Source organism: Sarcophilus harrisii, chromosome 5 (assembly GCF_902635505.1).
Source record: "Sarcophilus harrisii chromosome 5, mSarHar1.11, whole genome shotgun sequence".
Classification (NCBI taxonomy): domain Eukaryota; kingdom Metazoa; phylum Chordata; class Mammalia; order Dasyuromorphia; family Dasyuridae; genus Sarcophilus; species Sarcophilus harrisii.
This window is the reverse complement of record NC_045430.1, coordinates 119,799,768-119,820,223: the sequence shown is the minus strand read 5'-3', so window position 1 is coordinate 119,820,223 and position 20,456 is coordinate 119,799,768. Positions and strand designations below refer to the sequence as shown.

At 32.9% G+C, this 20,456-nt stretch overlaps 1 protein-coding gene across 1 annotated transcript in view; it reads right to left on the bottom strand.

The window, feature by feature from the left end:
* Positions 1-15,511, bottom strand: part of LOC111721097 (lymphoid-restricted membrane protein) — a 52,547-nt gene extending 37,036 nt beyond the window's left edge. Inside the window, exons 1-4 of the mRNA XM_031940197.1 lie at positions 15,450-15,511; positions 9,498-10,078; positions 5,856-5,975; positions 4,090-4,273 (exon numbers count right to left, since the gene is read on the bottom strand). Coding sequence (XP_031796057.1) covers positions 4,090-4,273; positions 5,856-5,975; positions 9,498-10,050 — 857 coding nt within the window. The 5' untranslated portion in view covers positions 10,051-10,078; positions 15,450-15,511. The remainder of the gene's footprint in view (positions 1-4,089; positions 4,274-5,855; positions 5,976-9,497; positions 10,079-15,449) is intronic.
* Between the last annotated feature and the right edge of the window lie 4,945 nt (positions 15,512-20,456).

Below are 20,456 nucleotides of genomic sequence, written 5' to 3'. Positions count from 1 at the left end.
TCACATATCACAACTTATTTGTTCAGCCATTCTCCAATTGTTGTGTATCCCTGCACCTTCTAATTCTTTATCACCACAAGGAGAGTTGCTATAAACATTTTAGAATATATAGATTCCTTTCCCCCTTTCCTAATCATCTCTAGAAATAGACCCAGCAATGGAATTTCTTGCTTAAAGGAAATAGACAGCTCAATAACTCTTTGGGCATAATTCCAAATTGCTCTCCAAAATGTATGGAAATTATTGTTTTATTCCATAAATTTTAAATAGGTAAATTTTAAAAGGTCAAAAAAGAAAAAGAAAATGCATCAGGCATTCCCAACAACTATCATTCATCTGATACTAGGCAAGGCAAGAAATTCTATTTGAAACAACATGGTTCCCTGAGAGAGAGAGGGAGATGGAACATGTTCCAGGCAAGTCTATAAACCATCACTTCTTGACCACCATCTCCCTTAAAATCATATTATGGCAAACCCAAGGCACTGACCCCAAGAAACTCGATATTAGCAATGCTTCTAACCATTCACAGCCTTAGTTCCTTCGTGGGAAGGAAACTCTGCAGAAATGTAGCCTAGCAATTCTCCTGCAGGTTCTATAACCACAACTACTAAAGACCTAGAAAAAAAGGTATTCTTGGTAGTGTCAAATGATTTAACATTAGAAATAGATAGGGTTTTACCAGTGGAAATTCCATTAAAGAAGCATTATCAGCTGCTTTGCTACTGCACTCTAAGGAACATGAGACCTTTCTGTCTGCCTTTTAGCTGATATTTTCCATATTTGTTGTCTTGCTCAACACAAGTTGCATGAGAGTAGAAAATGTTTTACTTTTCTATTTATATGCCCAGTAACTAGCCCAGAGCTTTGCACATAGTGTTTAACACATACTTCATTCATTCAACATTTTGTTATTCTATGAATAATGTTCTCCTATTCATAGGAGACAGTGTATAAGCAAAGTGTCAAAATAAACCTAAGTGCCAATAAGTAGTATGTGTAATATTGATTTGTATTTAGTTAAAGGAGAGACTTAGAAGGCTTATTGAGATCATGAAACAGAACTTGAGCTGAGCTTTGAAGAAGTAGGGTTTTGCAGATAAAAAGGAGAGAAATGGGATTAGTCTGAACTTATTGCTAAAAAATGAGGATCTACTGGAAGTTTTTGAGCAGGAAATTAAAGTGATATAGTTTACCTTTTAGGAAGACTTGGCCTCTGACTTTTTGTAGGATAACCGGGAGTTAGGAAAAGACTAGAAGCAAGAACATTATTTTAGAAGTGATTAAAGTAGCCTATCTTAGAAGTGCTAGGGCTCCAGGCTAAAATAATAGCAGTAGAGTAGAAAGTAACAGACTCAATATTTAAGAGATCTTTTTAAAGGAAGAATTAATAGTACTCTGTGACATTTTGAATATATGGCATAATAGAGAAAGGGTCGAAAATGCCTCTAGAGTTTCTAGCATAATTGGAAAATGGTGATGCTACTGGAAAAAAAAACAGGAAAGTTGGTAAGGGGAACAATTTCAGAGGATAAGATAGGTTAACTTAAGGGATGGGGACATTCAAGGGGAAATATTCTTTTCTAGGTAGTTCATCATTATAGAAGTACTTAAATAAATTATTTTGGGTGCTCGGACACTTTTGTATTTATCTTGCATGAAAAATAAGTTCTTAGTATATATATTTAGAACAATCAGAAGAATCCATAGAGATGTGCTATTCTTTAAGTTTTGTTGATTGTAGATGAATCTGCAAGCCATTCACACTAGTATTCCTCTCTTATCACCTCTTCTAATTCTTGTGTTCATTATTGCTTTTCATATTTTACATCTCTCACTAAATGTCACTTTTTTCTTATGTGTTTAGCATTCAAATTATGTCTACTATTTGACTCTCTCCTCTTTTAAAAATGAATTACTAGAAAATTAACATTAAATATCATAAAGTAATTGCTTATTTGCAAGTTTGTTGTTGCTCACTTGTGTTCAACTCTTCATGACCCCTTTTGGGCGTTTTTGTTTGTTTGTTTGTTTGTTTGTTTTTGACAGAAATGCTAGAGTGGATTTGCCATTTCCTTCTCAGCTCATAATGAGGAAACTGAGACAAAGAGCTAAGTGACTGGTTTAGGGTCACACAGCTAGTATGAGTCTGAGGCCATATTGGGACTCAGGAAGATAAAGACTCAGGGCTCTATCTGCTATGCTACCTCATTGCTTTTATATGCTAGTACTTACACTCAAATCAATTTATTTCAAGGCATAAAAATACCTCAACTTTTCAGTTATTCCTTCTAAGTCTCCAAAAGAATTCTTTGTCTAAACTTTGTCATTCATTTTTCCTCACAGTCCAAGTGTGCAAATGGTACTGCTTTTTTTTTCTGCTTCGTATTACTTCACAAAGGTCTTTCCAAAATTTTTATATTCTACACATTTGAAATATATTGATTTGCATTCTTATGTTCTTTTACATGACTGCACTGAAATTTAACTACACATTTACTTATTGACAGACAGTAAGGTTGTTTCCAGTTTTTTTTTTTTTTAAATTACAAACAGTGGTTTTAAAAAGTCTTTGAACACATAGCTTTTTCATTTGTTTTTGATAAGACTCCAAGGGTATTCCTCTTCCAATAATGGAATTACTGAGTCTATGATAATTTTTTGGTCTTTTACTGTATACTATTATAGTTCTTTAAAAAGCGGATTCTACTAATTTGCAATTCCATCAGACATGTAGGAGTGTAGCTATTTATCTACAATTCCATCATTACTAAATGTCCTACTTTTTAATCATTTTTAGCAAGTTGATGGTTATGAGATAATACTTCAAAGTTGATTTTCCAGGTGACTATTGAGAATTTGTTTTTTCTCTTTAGAAGTCTCTTCATATGCTTTAACAATTTATCAGTTGATGAGTAGGAATTGTTTAAAATTTTTAAAAACAGTTCCCCATATATTTCAGATGTACTTTGGAGGGGGGGTTATAAGTGTTTAAGAATTTCCTCCAATGTGTTGTATTTATGTGTTGGTTATACTGTTTTCTTAATATAGAAATTTTGTATTTAAATATAATCAAATCTGTTCAATTCTAATTGTTTAGAAGAATAATAATATGATGACCTGGGAGAAAACTGACAAGGCTGAAGGATCTAATATCACAGTGAAGAAGAAAGATAAGGTTTGGTAAGAAAAAGCAAAAGGAGAGGTGGAAAGCCAATAAAATATGGTTAGGTGAGGGAATTTCAGAATTCTTGAACATGGAGGTGATGTTTTTGTGGTTGATGGCAAGATCAAAGGAATGATGGGCTTTTTTGTTTTAAGATAATCTATAAAGCATATTTTCAATCTCCATCAACAGGGAAATAGGTAACAATGATAATAATGAAGGAAGCAGTATCAAATGCAATAATAGGTTCCCTATGATCTAGACACCACATGGCATTAATCCTTTTGCCGCATTTGCTTTTCCACATCTCACCTTTTTCCTATTCCCATAGATGACCTCTTCCTCTCCTCTCTCTACTTATGCCCAATACTTAGAAGCATTATCTAGAATTATATGATCAGTTAATAGATGCCATTTATATAGAGTTTCAAGATGTGCAAAGTGCATTACAAATATCATCTCATTTTGTCTTCACAACAACTCAAAATGATAAGATCTTATTATTGTTTCCATTTTACAGATAAGGAAATTAAAGTGAATTGCCCAGGATCACATAGCTTGTAAGTATCTGATGCTGGATTTCATGTCATCTTGACTTTAGTTTCAGTATTCTATTCTTTGCATCATATAGCTCCTTATAGTTAGAAAGTAGTGGAGCCCTGATTTAGCTGGAATAGAAGCTTCTGATAACCTGTTAAAGAGTATTATAAGTTCATTTAACTCCTTTGATTCAGTTCTTTTATATATAAAATGGTGATATTTGCCTAGACACTCTATTAAAAAGATAGTTCCAAAGCCAAGAAATACTATATAGTATTTTATTAGCTTCTCATAAAATAAGGATAAATGTCAGCTATATCAGCTGTCACTGAAATTAAAGCAGAAACTCATGAAAATACTTATCAGCAAGAGCCACAAATTACCATCTGTTGCTACGATCTGCTATCCATTCTTTCATAACGGCATAGTAAGTCTCCAAATCCACAGAAAAATCTCTCTTTTCGGGGTCAAATTTGGTCCAAAGCTCTTCAAGGTCATTGTCTTTAGAGTCCCAGTTAGTTATAAGTCTCAAATAATCCATTATTTTAGAAATGGCTACTTTGCCTTCTGAAAAGGAGAAAGAAAATAATTTTAAGGCAAAAATTACAACATATATTTCAAGAAACATTTATTAAGTATCTATGATGTTCTAGGCACTAATGACATAAATGAGAAAAATGACAGCTCCTGTTTTCAAGGAACTTACAATCAAATAGGACAATGATATATATATGTATATTCAAATATGTTTGAATGAAATAAATGTATAACCGAAATAAAATAGAGAATCTTAAGATTTAAAATGTTTCCATTTTCAAAAAGAGGGAAGAAACTGGAATCTGCAAACTACAAGCAACTAAGTTTGATTTCAATTCCTGGCGAAATACAAAAATCTATTTCTAAGATGATACTTATAGTTACTGTGTAGAAAAGGAAGCAGTGAAAACTATAGCAATATAGCTCTATCAACAAACTAACTTAATTTCCTTTTAAAAAAACAGTTTTAATAGGCTGTTTGGATTATACCAAAAGATGAAGAAAACACAAGGTCCTACTATACTTGCTGTTCATTAACTATAAAAAATGTTTGATTTGGCACAGCAAAAGGCTATTCTAATGTTGATCTTTCAGTAAGATGTCTGCTATGCATTTCAAAATCTCACACAATTCCTAGTAAGTGATAATAGCAGAAAATGTTGTCAGTTGACTCTCTAATTATTATATTATTCTAAAATATCATGCTATATATATTTTTATAATAATCTCTTCCATATTAATTAATTATATTTGTTTAAAAGAATATTAAGGTTAGTGCAGGGTTGATGGCCTGGGATAGAACTGAGGAATTGAAGATCACAATGTGGATCAAGTGCAAAATTTGGTAGGGGAAGGCAGATGAAGATGTACAAGATCAATAGAATATGGTCAGATGAGGTGAGTTTTGAATTCTTGAATATGGAGATAGCATAAATGTGGCATGAAATAGGGACCTTACTTTTAGAAGGTATTACTTATGGACATGGAAAAGATCCAGGATAGAGTACAATGAAAGAAAGGGTTCCTTACCAGAGCTGAGGAACATCATGAATGTCACAATACCACTGAGATTCAGTTCCTAATACCTTGTGTTTCCAGAATGAACCTTTCTGAGCTTGCTAAATCCTTTGGTTACACAGGGAAAATGGGCACACATGAATGAAAAATATTCAAAGTATGATATACAGTAGGACATAAAACTGATAGAGATGATCTATCAGTTCACATATAAATCAGTTCACAGTAAAAATGGGCAATGAGATGAGTACAGAATTAAACCAGAAGAGAAGAATGGGTTGAATTGCTTTTGGGAAATTGCAAAATTCTTCTAATGACCTCAAGCTTTCCAATGAAATGTTATTTTAAAACACCAATATTATTCCAGTGATCTAGTATGATATGCCCATTGATTGGGAAATGATTAAACAAGCTGTGGTATAATTTTCTTTCTTTTTGTTCTTTTTTCTTTTATTTGAGTGTTCTTTTACAAAGTAACTAATATGGAAATGTTTCACACATACATGGAAATATGTATATGTATATGTATAGTCTATCTCAGAGAGAAAAGAGATTTTATGTACACTACCATAATGATAGAAAAAAATTAACATACCGTTGTGTTTTTTATCACAATCATAAAAAATATTTGTTAGTAGCTCTTCTTCATAGATCTGGCTAACATTTTCAATCATATTTTCTTCATTAACATCTCTTCCTATTTTCCATTCCGATCCTATTGATAAAAATATATAATTATTTCACTTGCTTTCTCTCAGAATCATAGAACTTCAGATCTAGATTGGATGCCAGAAGTCATCTGGTCCAACTCATACCATGTCCATTGTCCAGTTTCAAGATGTGTTTTTTCAAAACATTTCAGTGTTTGAAGGAATCTACTGACTCCAGAGTTACCTCATTTTATTTTAAAATAATTCAAATAGCTAGGAAGAATTTTCCTGTGTTAAGCTAAAATGTGTTTCTCTGATGCTTTCTCTGTTAGTAGTAATTCCATATTCTACATCAAGCAAAATTAGTCTAATTCCCTCTTGTACATAATAGTTGTTTCATATACTTGATCTTATGTTGTATTCCCCTTCTCCCACAAGTCTTCTCTTTTCTGACTAAACATCTTTAGTTTCTTCAAATGCATTCTATAATATAGCCTATGGTAACCTCACCATTTGAGTGTCTTTCATTTGGAACGCCCCCTTCAATTTATCAATTACCCTCAAAAAATGTGATGGCTAGGTCAGAAAATATGCATACACATATATACTTATATACTGAGATACATATACATATACACATATGCTATGCTACCCAAGAAATTTTTTAAAGTATTATTGTAAAGTGGTTTGGAGGAGAAAGTTGATAGAGTTTTACTAGAATGCTCCTGTACTTCACCATTTTGGCTCTTCCCCCAGATATGGACGTCCTACTTTTATTCTCCCTTTATACTCCTTTCTTGATCTTATCCACTCCTGCTGCTTCATTTTTCACTCTTATGTAGATATCTCCCCAAAATCTTTTTATCTAGAAGCTACCTACTGAAGAAAATAACTCCTTAAAAAGCAAAATTAGCTAATTGGCAAAAGAAGTATAAAATCTCACTGAGGAAAATAATTCCTTAAAAAAGTAGGACATCTATATCTAGGGAGTAGTGGGAAAAGATTAGCCAATGGAAGAAAAAAAAAAGGAAAAATATGATAGGGAACTGAAGAACAGTATGTGTATAAATTAGTGTCAGTAGTTTAAATGCTACATAAAGTTCCAAGAAAATGAGAAATCAGAAAAGGTACAGGATTTTGTTAATTAGGAGGTCAATAACAACATTGGAGCAAATACTATCAGAAGAGTGACAGGAATGGAAATCATATCACAAGGGAGTCACTAGGGAAAAATAGAGACATGGGCTGCTTTTTTTTTTGTAGAGAAAACTGTAGAGGAAAGGAAATTTATACGATGGAAGCTTGAGGATATACTAAGGAAAAAGAATCATTTTGTTTGTTTGGTTTTCAGAATAGGTTAGATTTGAAAATATAATAAGTAGAGGTAATAAGAACCAATAAATAGGGAAAGATTGAAGAAGAAAGATTAAATATCATAAAGAAGCAAAATCAGCTATTGGAAAAAGTACACAGAGTTGTTAGGGATCATTAACATATAAGAGAAGATCTGGAGTTATCTATTCTATATATCATTTTATAGGAAAATTGACAAGTTAGAGAACATCTACAGGGGCAGGGAGATGGCGCAATGTCTAGGCCTGGCATCAGGAAGATGAGTCTTCCTAATTTCAAATTTGGCCCCAGACACTTAGCTGTATGACCCTGGGCAAGTCACTTAATCTTGTTTGCCTCAGTTTCCTCTTCTCTAAAATGAGCTGGAGAAGGAAATAGCAAACTACTTCAGTATCTTTGCTAAGAAAACCTCAAATGGGGTCATGAAGAGATAGACACAACAACAAATCTAGAAGAAGGCAAACAAATTGGTAAGAAGCCTCAAATTCATAAGACACAAAGATCATTTAAAGGAAGGAAAAAATATTTCAGAAAAGACAAAGTTTCTTCAAGTATTTGATAGACTGTCATGCAGAAGAAGGATTATACCCATTCTGGAGGGCACCAGAAGATAGATTTAGAAGGAATGTATAGACGTTTCAAAGAGGGAAATTTAGGCTTGACATCAGAAAAAAATTCCTAACAACCTGAGTGATCTGGAAGAAAAATGGGCTGCCTTGAAGGACAGTAGGTTCCCTATCATTGGAACCCAGATTGGATGGCGACTTATCAAGGATGTCATAGAGGGTATCTTATTTGGGTAAAAATGTTGGAATACATGCTGAAGATTCTTCAGCAGAGACATTAGTTGACATAGTGGATAAAGCTCATACTTGCTGTCAGGAAAACCTGAGACTGAAATTATCTTCAGATATTTATTAGCTGTGTTACATCAACTTTGACTGCCTCAGTTTCCTCAGTAATAAAATGGGAATAATTATAGCAACTATCTCACAGAATTGCTATCAGGATCAAATGAATTTTATATCATTTGAAAAGCACTTAGCACAAACACAGCACATTAGTTAGTAGATGCCTAATAAATACTTGTTCCCTCTCTTCCCCATTCCAATTTGGAAATTCTGTGTTTATGTGTTCTGGATTCCCTGAAGATTCAGATATTGATCTAGCTGAGACCATCTAGTATAAGATCATAGGAGGATGACTGAAATAAGTAGCATAAGGTCCTTGCTATAGAAAAGGTTTTCTTTTTTTGTTTTCTTTTTGTTCACACTTAACACCATGGATCAAAACAATTGGCATTTTAACTATTTAAAAATGATCATGTCTTTCCAAATGTGCATCAGACTCCAAATTGTGGCATCTACTTCATTAGCCCATCCTGCAGAGAACCCTTTGTCTCCTTGAAATGATTTGTTCATATCTTGTATTTACTTTTATGTGTACATATTTTTTATCTTCCATAGACTGTATGGAAGTCCAATAATGACAATTTCACAAATATATTTCATCTTTATTCATAAAACTTTTTGCTTCTAGCAAAGTAACTAAGACTATTCTGAATTTTGACTCAACTTTCCTCCTATTTGCTCTTATGTTTATATTTAATTTGGTCTTTAAAATGCTTATTAGTTTTTTTAAAATCAATGTTAGAATACAACAAAGATGGGGTCTAGAATGGTGATTTCATTAGCATAAGAAACTCCCAAGTGAGGAAATTCATTTCTATCAAAAGAGGTGGGCACTTTATAATCTTAGAGAGCTGTTTATTCCATTGAGAGTTAAATGATTTGCCTAGAGTCATAGAGTCACTCTGGGTCAGAGGTAGGACTTGGGAATAAGTCTTTCTGACTTTAAGGCCAGCTTTCTATTACCTCTTAACTTCCATGATGCCTCTCTGAGTACATTACTGTATATTACTGAAAATTTTAAATACTTCATTCCATGTAATTCATTAAGCACGCTGGTACTTAATATAAAATGTCAGTCATGGTCCTCAGCACCCCTCCCCCCCCACCCAGGGTTTCTATAATATAGACTTCCAGATCCTCAGATAAGATTTTTTGGTTCAGGGGTAGAAAAAAAGAGATAAACATTAAAAATTGAAAGGTAAATGTGAAGAATTCCCTCTCCCTGCCCAATTTTTGAGTACTTGTTTTTTCTTTCTCAAAATTCTGTAGTCAAATAAGATGAATGCTTTATTTGAAAGAGTAAACATTTCAAAGAATTTTTACCTTTTTCACTCAGTGATAACCTTCTTGCCACCAAAGAAAGGTCAAGACTTTGATCAGAAACAGAATGAAAATCAGGGGTTGAAGTAATAATATCATTTCCACAAAGAAAATCTTTAAATTCACTGCTAGAAGTTAGTTCACTCTTTCCCATCAGGGACACAAAAGATTTCTGATTCATTGCTGTTATTCTTGGCTTGAAGATTTCTTCAGGGCTTTGGAGAATGAAAGAGTATGCTGCTTTTTCAGGAGAGTTGTGATGAGAGGTACGTTGAGTGGCAGAAGACAAAGGTTGAAGATAAGAAATATCAACTTTCTCAAGACTTGAGAAGTGAGCTTCTGATTCACAAGAATGTTTGATAGTCATCTTATTCAGTGTTTCTTCAAAAATTTCTGGTGTCTTAGTGTAAATACTATCAAAATTCCTAGAATGAAATCTGACCATCTGAACTGTAGGATGTGAAGACTGGTCCCTCTTCTGTATCATCTTGATCTTCCTACACATGCTTTCCACTGGATTATGACGCTTATTTTTTGCCTGTCTTTCAGAAGCCATTGGTGATTTTTCCTCTGTGTCTAATTTTCTGAAATTCAGATAAAAGTAGATAAGTTTTCAACACTTAGAATATTGGAATCTATTTAGCAACACATGATGTGTCTTTAAATCAAATTTGAAAGTGTAGGAACAATATTGTTCCTGAAGAATGCTTTTTTATTTAATTCAATTCTTATCTATCGTTCTTGTATTTCTAAGTTTAAACAACTTATATCAAGATGTAATGCTATTTCTGGGTAAGATAAGACATGCTAAAAAGGCAACATATTAGCATAGGTGTTCTTTTCAGATATTAGCCATGATATAAATGCCAAATGACTCTTTTATAAGCATGGACAATTTAAAGAAATAAAACAACCAGAAAAGAAAGATGAAGCACATGATAGTACCCTTATGTGTCTTATAAAAATTGTCAAAAGAAATGGCAGGAGCATCTTGAAAAAAAGCATGATGATAAAATGATAATTCTCAAGAACAATGATACAGGCTACCTCAGGAAAAATGGAAAGAATATATCTATCTCAACAATAAAGAATCTTGGAACTTCTCAACTAGAAAGGAATTTAAAGATCATTAATCTAGTTCAGGTATTGTTAATCTGGCCTATATGAATTTATTCTTAAAAACATTTTGATAAACTGTATTTCAATTTTCCTTTAAAATCATATATAATATTTTGTGCCGTTAAAAACATGATTGTGAATGGCAGTCCTTAGGATCCATCACATGGCCAATAAGGCTCATCATACACCCAAAGGTTTAAGACCATCTGATCTGGTCTAATCTATTCATGTGACTTCATTTTGGTTGGATGAAGAATGGTGTCTCTTGGCCTTATACCTCTGAAATTTTGAGACTGTGACATGAGATCCAGAGAAGAAGCAAAGAGCTAGCTTAGCACCAGAACCCCAGATTTCTGAAACTAACACCACTGCTGTTTAAGTGAAGGTTTACAATTCCACACCATATAATAAACTTTATGAAAATGAAAGTGAAATTATTCTATTTTATATCTTAGTCAAGCTAAAGAGAACTTTAGTTTGTTTTAAAATATTTTCAATGTTTCCAATATATTTTTTTTTTTTCATTTTGGGAGACTCAAAAGAGGCACAAATTAGAGTAAGATGTTTAAAAGAATAATAGAAAACTTGGTTCCCCAAACTGCAGGCCACTAAGAAAATAAGCCCCATTAATTTAATCTACAGTTTCTCTTCTTTACAGAGGCTGTTCCCTACCCCCAAAGCCAGAATTTATTCCCTTCTCACTTTTGCCTCTTAAACTTCTTAACTTCCTTCAAAGCTCAGTTCCAGAAAACAGATCTAGAAAATGCCTCAGACCAAATTCTGATTGGGAAATTCAAGATAAAAAAACATTAGTTTGTTATTTTCCCAGGCCAGATCAGGTTAGAGAGTCAGATAACTCTGCAGATGCTAGGGATGCAGTCTAGCCAGGAAAGGCACTGGAGAGTATTGAAGCATAGTAAGGGGTTAGCCCTCCATCACACACAGTGATCTGACCTTGTGCAAGGTACAAAAACAGGTGCCAGTGGTTCAGTTCATTATTTAGTTCCTGGTCACAGATTTGGAGCAGAATAAGGCAAGGATCTGCATCTAAAGATAGTATTTCAAGGAGAAGAGCGGTTGTGGATTGAATACTGTATATCTAGAAAGGAAAGGAAGCAGTGGCTGGGCAATTCTGGCCCAGGAGAGGCCAGGACTTCAGATCCAGCTTCTAGCCTCATCTGAAGTCTTGAATGGAATATGCAGAACAGTAATACCAGACCAAAAGGAAATCTGTAGTTCTGCCACATTGAACCTGCTAAGTGTTCCAGCTGGCAAATGGTGGCTCACCAATAGCTGCTGTGATGTGTTTTATTTTTTATTTATTTTGTCAAACACACCCAATTACATTTTAATCCAGTTCAGGCTGCACTGAAGAGTTACAGATGACTTACTTGTGGCTGGCTAGTAGCCTGCTATAGAGAACAGGTTGCATGGGTTTTATGCCTCATTCATCCACATCCTACTGTAATGCTTAGGACAATGTGATTCAGAATGGTTACTAAATCAATGACAATAAAATGGATAAAAAAATAAAAACTTAAAAATGAAAAGATACCCTCTGATCTACATGAACTGCTTAATAGACCAACATAACAAATTATTTTAGTCTGTATTATCTGACTACTCTATTTTCCTCCCTCTCCCATTTCTTAAATTATTGACATTCACAGAATCATTGTCACTTTTATTGTTAACATAATTTTTGATATGTGTCAAATTTTAGTATTTGTTGGGTTAGCATTAGCCTTTTATGAGTCATCTCCCTGATGAAGTACTACAAGCCAAAAGTAAAATTCCTAATGTGAAACAACAGTCCAATCAATTCCAATTTAGCTGGTACAAAAAAGAAATCCAAATATGACATGACATATTTTAAACATTGGCTTATTGAATTCATATCAATGTCACTACTTATTAATTTGAAAGCCTTAAAACTTCTAAACTAAAAGATTTTATTTTTTAAAAAATTGCATGCAAGGGATTTATTTTCTTGTAACTTCAAAATAGTCCATAAGTTTTTATACATATCATTTGTAAGTATGCTAATTTTTAAAAATAATATTTTTCAAGAAGTGTTTTATAATTCTCAGTTGCTCAAAGGAATTTACTACGGCTAGGAGAAACAATGCTTCCAACTGTCTCCCTTCTTTACAAAGATGGGAGACTAAAGGTGTGAAGTACTATAATGTCAGATTTTCTTAGTGTGTTGGTTAATTTTGCTGAATTTTTTTTCCTTTTTTTATTCTTCATTACTATATCAGTGATGCAACATCCAAAGATATCAATAAAACATTTTCTTTAAAATAGAAAAAAATAATTTCTTACTATTCAAAGAAAAGCAAAGAAACTAGGCTTCTTGTTCTAGGTGGGGCATAAAGATAAATGACATAGAAGGATGATTTAAGCTGACAATTTGCTTCATAGAGGACTGATTTTGAATTTGAAAGAATTTCAGATCCTCCAAATTCTTTGAGAAATAATATCTTGCTTTCTTAGTATGATTGAAAATTTGATTTTATACCCAAAGCAGGTATCATATTTCATTCTATATTTTAAAGCCAATGCATTGGAGTAACATCCATCAAAAGCCAGCAGATTTCAGAAACTGACAAAAAAAACACATTTAGAAAAACAAGAATTCAGTTTCAATGTAGACATCATGTAAAATGTCAATGTTATACAAAATATTTTGCTTTACAAAGAAATCTTTAAACTTTTATTGTTTCTGATAATCTCATTTCTTCCACGACAGTGTTCAAAATATGGACAAATGCAAGTTGTTCAGTATCATTTTTCACTTTCTTCAGAGAATAATTAAATTTCTGGTTGTAGAAAAACCAAATTTTGAATAATATCTAACAAGTCATTCAGTACTTACTCTCTACACCATCAATAAATTAAAGGTGTTAGTAGTATATATATAGAAAGCCAAATATGATTTTTAGAAAGTTACTAGCAATAACTTGTTTTGGACCCAGAGGTCTTTTCCTAACTGCCAGATACCACAATATTTTATCATGACATAATACATAACATCTGTCTTAAAACCCATCTTTCCCTTCTTTACTGGATATCCCTCTCTGCACTATATACCATAATCCAGGCAAATTGACCTCTTTTTTTCCCCTCACATTTGGCACCCCGTTTCCCTCTTTTACTCCTTCCTCATCTCCAATTCAGAATCTCCCTCTTTCTTCAAAGTACAGTTCAACTACTGTTTTCTATGTGTCCTCTCCCTCAAATGTTATTGCCCTGACAAACTACACTGGATTTATTTGTATGTATTCTCCTTATTGTTTGTCTGTATATATTCATGTATTTGTTGTCCCCTTGGTTAGAATTTAAACTCCTTAATAGTGAGTCCCAGCACACAGCACAATTTGTGACACATTTAATCAATAAATGTTTGTTGATGAAGCCAAAAAACTGTTCTCCAGTAGAATTAGAAAAAAAGATAGATCATTATTTTCTGATTACCCAATGAATTTAATTCAATTCTGTTCAGGCATCAAGTACTTACTATATCCACTAGGCTCTAGAGATATAAATAAAAAAACGAAGGCAATGTCTGCCTTTAAAGAGTTTACATTCTACTGATAATTTTTTTGAGCCCAATTTATCTTGCTAAGGCTCATCTTTGTAACAGGAAAATGATATTTTCTACCTATGTTCCATAGAAAGTTATCAGAAATCAATTAAAATCATTTCTAGAAACATGTCCTAGATATACTAAATGTTTAACAAGTCTGCTTTCTGAAAACTTAATTAGTTAACATTAGATTCAAGGAGTTGATACACAACCTTTAACTATTAAATTCCCTTATTGTGAACATCTATTACTGGGATAATCCCTAAAGGAAGAACATCATACTTCTATACTTTTTAAGCCCAACAAGTCTGTGTATTTGTTACTTTAATTCATATCTTAGTATAGAAAGGTTGTTTTTTTTTTTTTCAGGAACTAGGATGATACCAAAAAAAAATCTATGACAGATTTTCACTATTAAGAATTCAGGGGAAGCCTCAAACCTAGAATCTCAAACAACAAACAAGAACACAAATACTCAAATAACAAAAATTATTCCTTCTGATAATATAAAGGTTTCTAGCTGGAAAAGATCTCATATTAGCATGTTGTTAATTTTCATTCAATGAAACAAAATCATCTTGCATTTATTTTTATATGCCATGTTATTTCTATTCCTCTTCAGGCTTCATAGAATGTAAATAAGTTTCTTAAGATTGGAGACCTTTATTTTTGCCTTTTCAACTCCAGCTCCCAGCGCATTTTGAACAAGCATTTATCAAGTAATTGCAATCAAGTGACTCCTGTTCTCAAAAAGCTGACATTCTTCTGGGGAATTCCAGTAATTACTCTTACACTCATTCTGCACTGTTCCCCCTTTCTTTTTCTCCCTTTCCCCCCTCGTTCGTTCTTCTTTCTTCCCTCCTCCTCTTCTCTCCCCAAGCTCCAGAAGTGGTAGCTTATTTTTTTTGGTGGTTTATTTTTAATAATGCTTTTATCAAAAAGTTTTGGGACAAATTGCACATTGCTGGTGCTGGAATTGCATTACTATGGAATGCTGATTTCATTACTTGTATAGAAAATGATTTTCATTTCCTACAGCTGCCCTTTCTCAGTTTTCTTAGTGAATCACTAGAATTTTCTACTAAATTGAAATCTAGACAATGCAAAAATCAGAAAATTTTTATCCCATTTATTCCAACTGCCAGAAAATTGCAAGCTAGGGAAGATAACGCACACCCTGAGATGAAGCATTTTCCTTTGACAAAGTAAAAAACCATCCAGCATTAGCCATAGATCCAACTCTTTACCTTAGGTGAGCTCACCAGCTTGAGTTGGCTTCCTTATGGAGGTTTTCCAGGTACCATCTTCTGAAAAGTGAAAATGGAGTCTGGAGGCGTGGTTGGGGGTTGTTTGCAAGTGGGGCCAAATTAGGGCTAACAAGGCCCAGATGAGCTACTCCTTCTCTGAGTGGGACTTAATTCTTTGGTTTTTAGAAGTAATAATGGGAGATAGCTTTAAGGAAGGGCCAGTTTTCACAGGAACTGTAATGTAGTGGAATTGGATAGAGAACTGGTCCCAGACGGGAAAAGTGGGGCTCAAGTCCTGATTGTGACACAAACTACTTTTTGACCCTGGGCCAAACAGTTTAGTGTCCCAGGCAACTAAATCCACAGGTAAAGGGGCAGAGCAGCTTTGAGCTTAGAGGGAATTTGCTTTTTCAGGGGGTTCCTTATGCCAAAGAAATGAGAGTTTCTTCAATCTGCCTTCTAACATGAAAATTAGAGCAAACAAGGGACCCTTAAAAACCCTCTTTATAATCAGGATCTCACCTGTGGATCATGGTGATGCTAAAGATAATTTGGTGACAACCCGCGATAAACAAGTTGTGTAGCAGTGGTTTTGCATGCATTATAGATTAGTGGGAAATGAAATTTTATGGGTAAGAAAGACAAAGCTAGGGGAAAGCCCTGTATTTTCCACTAATACTCTAATTAGAATCCAGAAGGGTCAAGAATGAAGGCCCTGGCACTGTAATAACTTCCTTTTTCCAGAACCTGCAACTAGAATAATTTCTCTGTCTTTAAATTAGGAGAAATAAATTGAAATAATAGCGAATATTGATTCAGCTTACAATCTACATATTCCCTAAAGATTTGTTCAATTTTTTCATGCTAAACTTAATTTTAAGGCATGAAAATTTTTTTCTGTTAAACAATTTCTTTCACTAGCTTGCTGGATTTTGCAAAACTTCCCAACTAATGAAAATTTATACCATCCATGTTTTGGGATAAAAGATAATATTGTGATAGAATGAAAAAAAATACTGGATGTAGGATAAGAAGATCTGGGTTCAAATTTTGTCTTTGAAATTAACTATGTGACTTTGAGAAAGACAGTTAACATCTCTGCATCTCAATTTCCAAACTGGAAAATAAGGGGATTAAACTAAAAGACCTCTGAGTTTCCTTTCAACATTAAATCTATGATGCTATTTTACCCCAAAGATTTAAAAACCAATATGAAAGCCAAAAGTTTTTGTTGTTGTCAGTCATTTTTCAGTGATGTCTAAATCTTGTGACTCCATTTAGGGTTTTCTTAGCAGAGATAAAAAAAATTAGTTTGCCATTTCATTCTCTAGATCATTAATATTGATCTCTAAATCAATTTGAGGAAATTGAGGCAACCAAATATGTCCAGGATCAAATAGCTAGCAAGTAATTATCTGAGGCTGTATTTGAACTCAGAAAAATTAGGCTTCCTGACTCCAGGGCCAGCACTCTAACCACCATGTAATCTAGCTGCTCTAATGTAGGTTTTCCTTATACAAAAAAGAAGTCAATGATGGAAACAAAAATGAGATCAGCATCCTGAATCTATTAGAGTCTAGAACTTTGCAAACTTTAAATCATATATAAATGCAAGGTATTATCACTGTTTTATTCCTCTCTGCCTCTTCATTTGTAAAATGAGAAGAATATTACCTATCGCACAAGATTGTTGTGAGGATCAAATGATGTAGCATACTTAAAGCACTTTTTAAAATTTAAAGCTCTAAATAAAACTTTTATTATAGTTAGTTTCTATGGAGATAAAGCAAAATATATTGTGCATTTTTCAAAACCCACACAACTCAGTATAAAAGGAGTCATATTTATTTGCATTCTTTGCTAATAATATGTTAATAAATTATCCCAGCTTGTCTGTTATAATATTTAACAAAAAGGAGTCTATGCATGAGGATGTATTCTGATGGAAGTGGATTTCTTCGACAAAGATCTAACTTAGTTTCAATTGATCAAGGATGGACAGAAGCAGCTACACCCAAAGAAAGAACACTAGGAAATGAATGTAAACTGCTTGCATTTTTGTTCTTCTTCCCGGGTTATTTATACCTTCTAAATCCAATTCTCCCTGAGCAACAAGAGAACTGTTCGGTTCTGCACACATATATTGTATCCAAGATCTACTGTAACCTATTTAACATGTATAGGACTGCTTGCCATCTGGGGGAGGGGGTGGAGGGAGGGAGGGAGGGGAAAAATCGGAACAGAAGTGAGTGCAAGGGATAATGTTGTAAAAAATTACTCTGGCATGGGTTCTGCCAATAAAAAGTTATTCAAAAAAACCAAAAAAAAAAAAAAGTCTAGAGAATTCCAATGTAATTTATATTTAATTGTATAAATTATTTAATTATATTTAACCCCAAATTTATTTTTCCCAAGGCAAGGAATTAAGAATTATAAATTTTAAATATTCTGTCTATTCCTTTCTGAAAGGTGTGAACAGTAAAGAGAAGACTTTGAAGGAAAAAATACAAGGATTCTACTTTATTTTGTGTAAGGGAAATGGAAATAATATTAATATTAATAACAACTAACATTTATTAGCATTTAATGGGTTTGCATCTACCCCCACAATAATCCTGGGAGCTGGCTGCCATTGTTATCCCTATTTTACAGATGAGGAAACTGAAATTGACAATTTAAGCCACTTTCTCAGGAACATATAGCTAGTATCTAAGTCTATATTTGTACTGAGGTTTTGACTCAAGGTGGAGTGTTGGAGATAAAGAATGTCATTTGGGTTAATTGGACTTAAAGGTGGAAAGGAACTTAATGGTCACTTAATTCATAAATGTAGAAATTGAGGCCTAGAAAAATTAGAGGATACTTGAACATGGAAGCCCTGTAACAGATCACTAGTCTTAGCAAGATTTGGGTTTGATTCATGCCTTTGACCTACTTCTTTGAGTCTAATTTTTCTCATCTGTTAAATGGGAATAATATTTTTCATTCCACAGAGACAGGAGGTTAATGAGCATTTGATATGGAAACAATCATTAAAAACGTTCTTAAATTCTTATTAGTTTGTTATGTCCAAGAAATTACTTAATATCTGTCATATGAGATTGTCGTAAGGGTCAAATGAAATAATCTATACAAAACTCTATGTAAACCTAAATTGCTTTATGAATAGGAGCTATCATACTTTCTCATTCTTTTCAAATTATTATTCCACTTACTCTCTCTCATATACAATGGAGTTAATATAAAAAGGATCCTAGGAAAAGTCACTATCCTAAGTATTTTTTTCAATGTTTAATGACCATGTAAATGATGACTTTTTGTAATTGAATAAAGGTGTTGGGATTTGTAGGTTCACTGAAAACATTTTCAAGATAAATCCCATAACAGATAGTTCATCAGGGATGATATTTGCTTCATTTGACTCCTGATTCTGATTTTTTCTGCTAGATATCTTTATTTTGAGAACTTTTGATTACACATAAATCAAAAGATATGAGCATTTGATATGGAAAAATATATTAAAATATTCTTAAATTCTTATGAATCTGTATTTCCAAGGAATTACAGGATAATGTTTTGTCTGTAATGGTGCTCCAGTTTCATTTCAGTACAGTTTATTTGAAGAGTTCTCAAATTTGGGGGGCTTATGTTTAGTAAGACAATTTGTCAACTGTTTATGTTTGATAGGGAATTTCTGGCCACTTGATCACATTTATCTAGGTACTCAGTTGATACTAAATTTTTGCAACCTTCAGTAATATATTGTATAGTTTTAACCATTTCTTTGCCAAACCTACATCAATCAATGAGTCCAGACTTCTTAAGGCTGGTCTTTATCTAATTTTTAGTATTAGGAATTTGGTTTTGCATTCTCAGAAACACAAGTTTCATGACTTGATTATTTGTCACTTCTTTGGTGACATAATTGTTTATAGAGATACTGTCTATTAAAGGTCCTTTGATTCTATTCCTCTACTTGAATCATTTCATAACTTCTTAACAGTTGTGAACAAATATTAATTACATTTAATAATTTCTAAGAGACTGTAGTTATTGACAGCTTCTACTATTGCTCTGTCAATCTGTCTCTGTTTCAGAATTATTTTTATAAGATTTTCACCTGTTTATTATATGATCTGATTAAAGTCACCAGACCTCTTTCTTCTTTTTGATGTATTAATGTATTAAGCATTAATCGTTTTATTGCTTTCTTGGAATGATGGGCAGTATGTTTAACTATATGAATTTTTGCTTGTATTCCTTCTAAATTCATTGGTGCCCACTTTGCTGTAAAAAGTAGGTTAAATTTGGAATTGCAATATTTTTAATTACTTTACATGTGTTGCTTACAATTAAGCTCTGACTTCAGGATGCCAATAAGATTAACATATACAAACACAGCTTTTTCCTTGATAACTTCATGCCCAGTAAACTTGCTAGGGAAAATTCATATATATGTATCCATGACCACTAATTCAAAATCAAACTCTTATTGTTATCATCTTTTCTAATATAATTTAGACAAAAAAGATCATAGTTCAAATGGCTCTCCTGTGCTAATTATTTTATATTTAATATTATATAAACTTTTGCTAATTACTGATTTATATCATTGAATAAAAATATTGGAATGTAAACTCATCTTCTGTAAGTACAACTCCAGTAACCCCCCCAAAAAAATCAATGGGGATGATCTGTCTGTATATCATGTTTTCCAATATGACTTTATTTTCTCCTGTAAGGCTCTATATTTTGAAAGGTTTTCATTTCATGTAGTTTGGAGAGTGTAAGTATTCAGTATGGCAGAATCTATTAAAAACATTCTTAAATTTTTATATTTAAATATTATATTGAGGTTATTATAAGCAGTCATTTTATAGTGCATTCTACATCTAGTTCTGTTTATGTGTTAAATTTTGAAGACTTTATTATTATTGTCATTATTCTTTCTCTCTTGTTCTCATGTTTTATGGAGTTCAGATATAAATAACTTGAAGACAAATTATT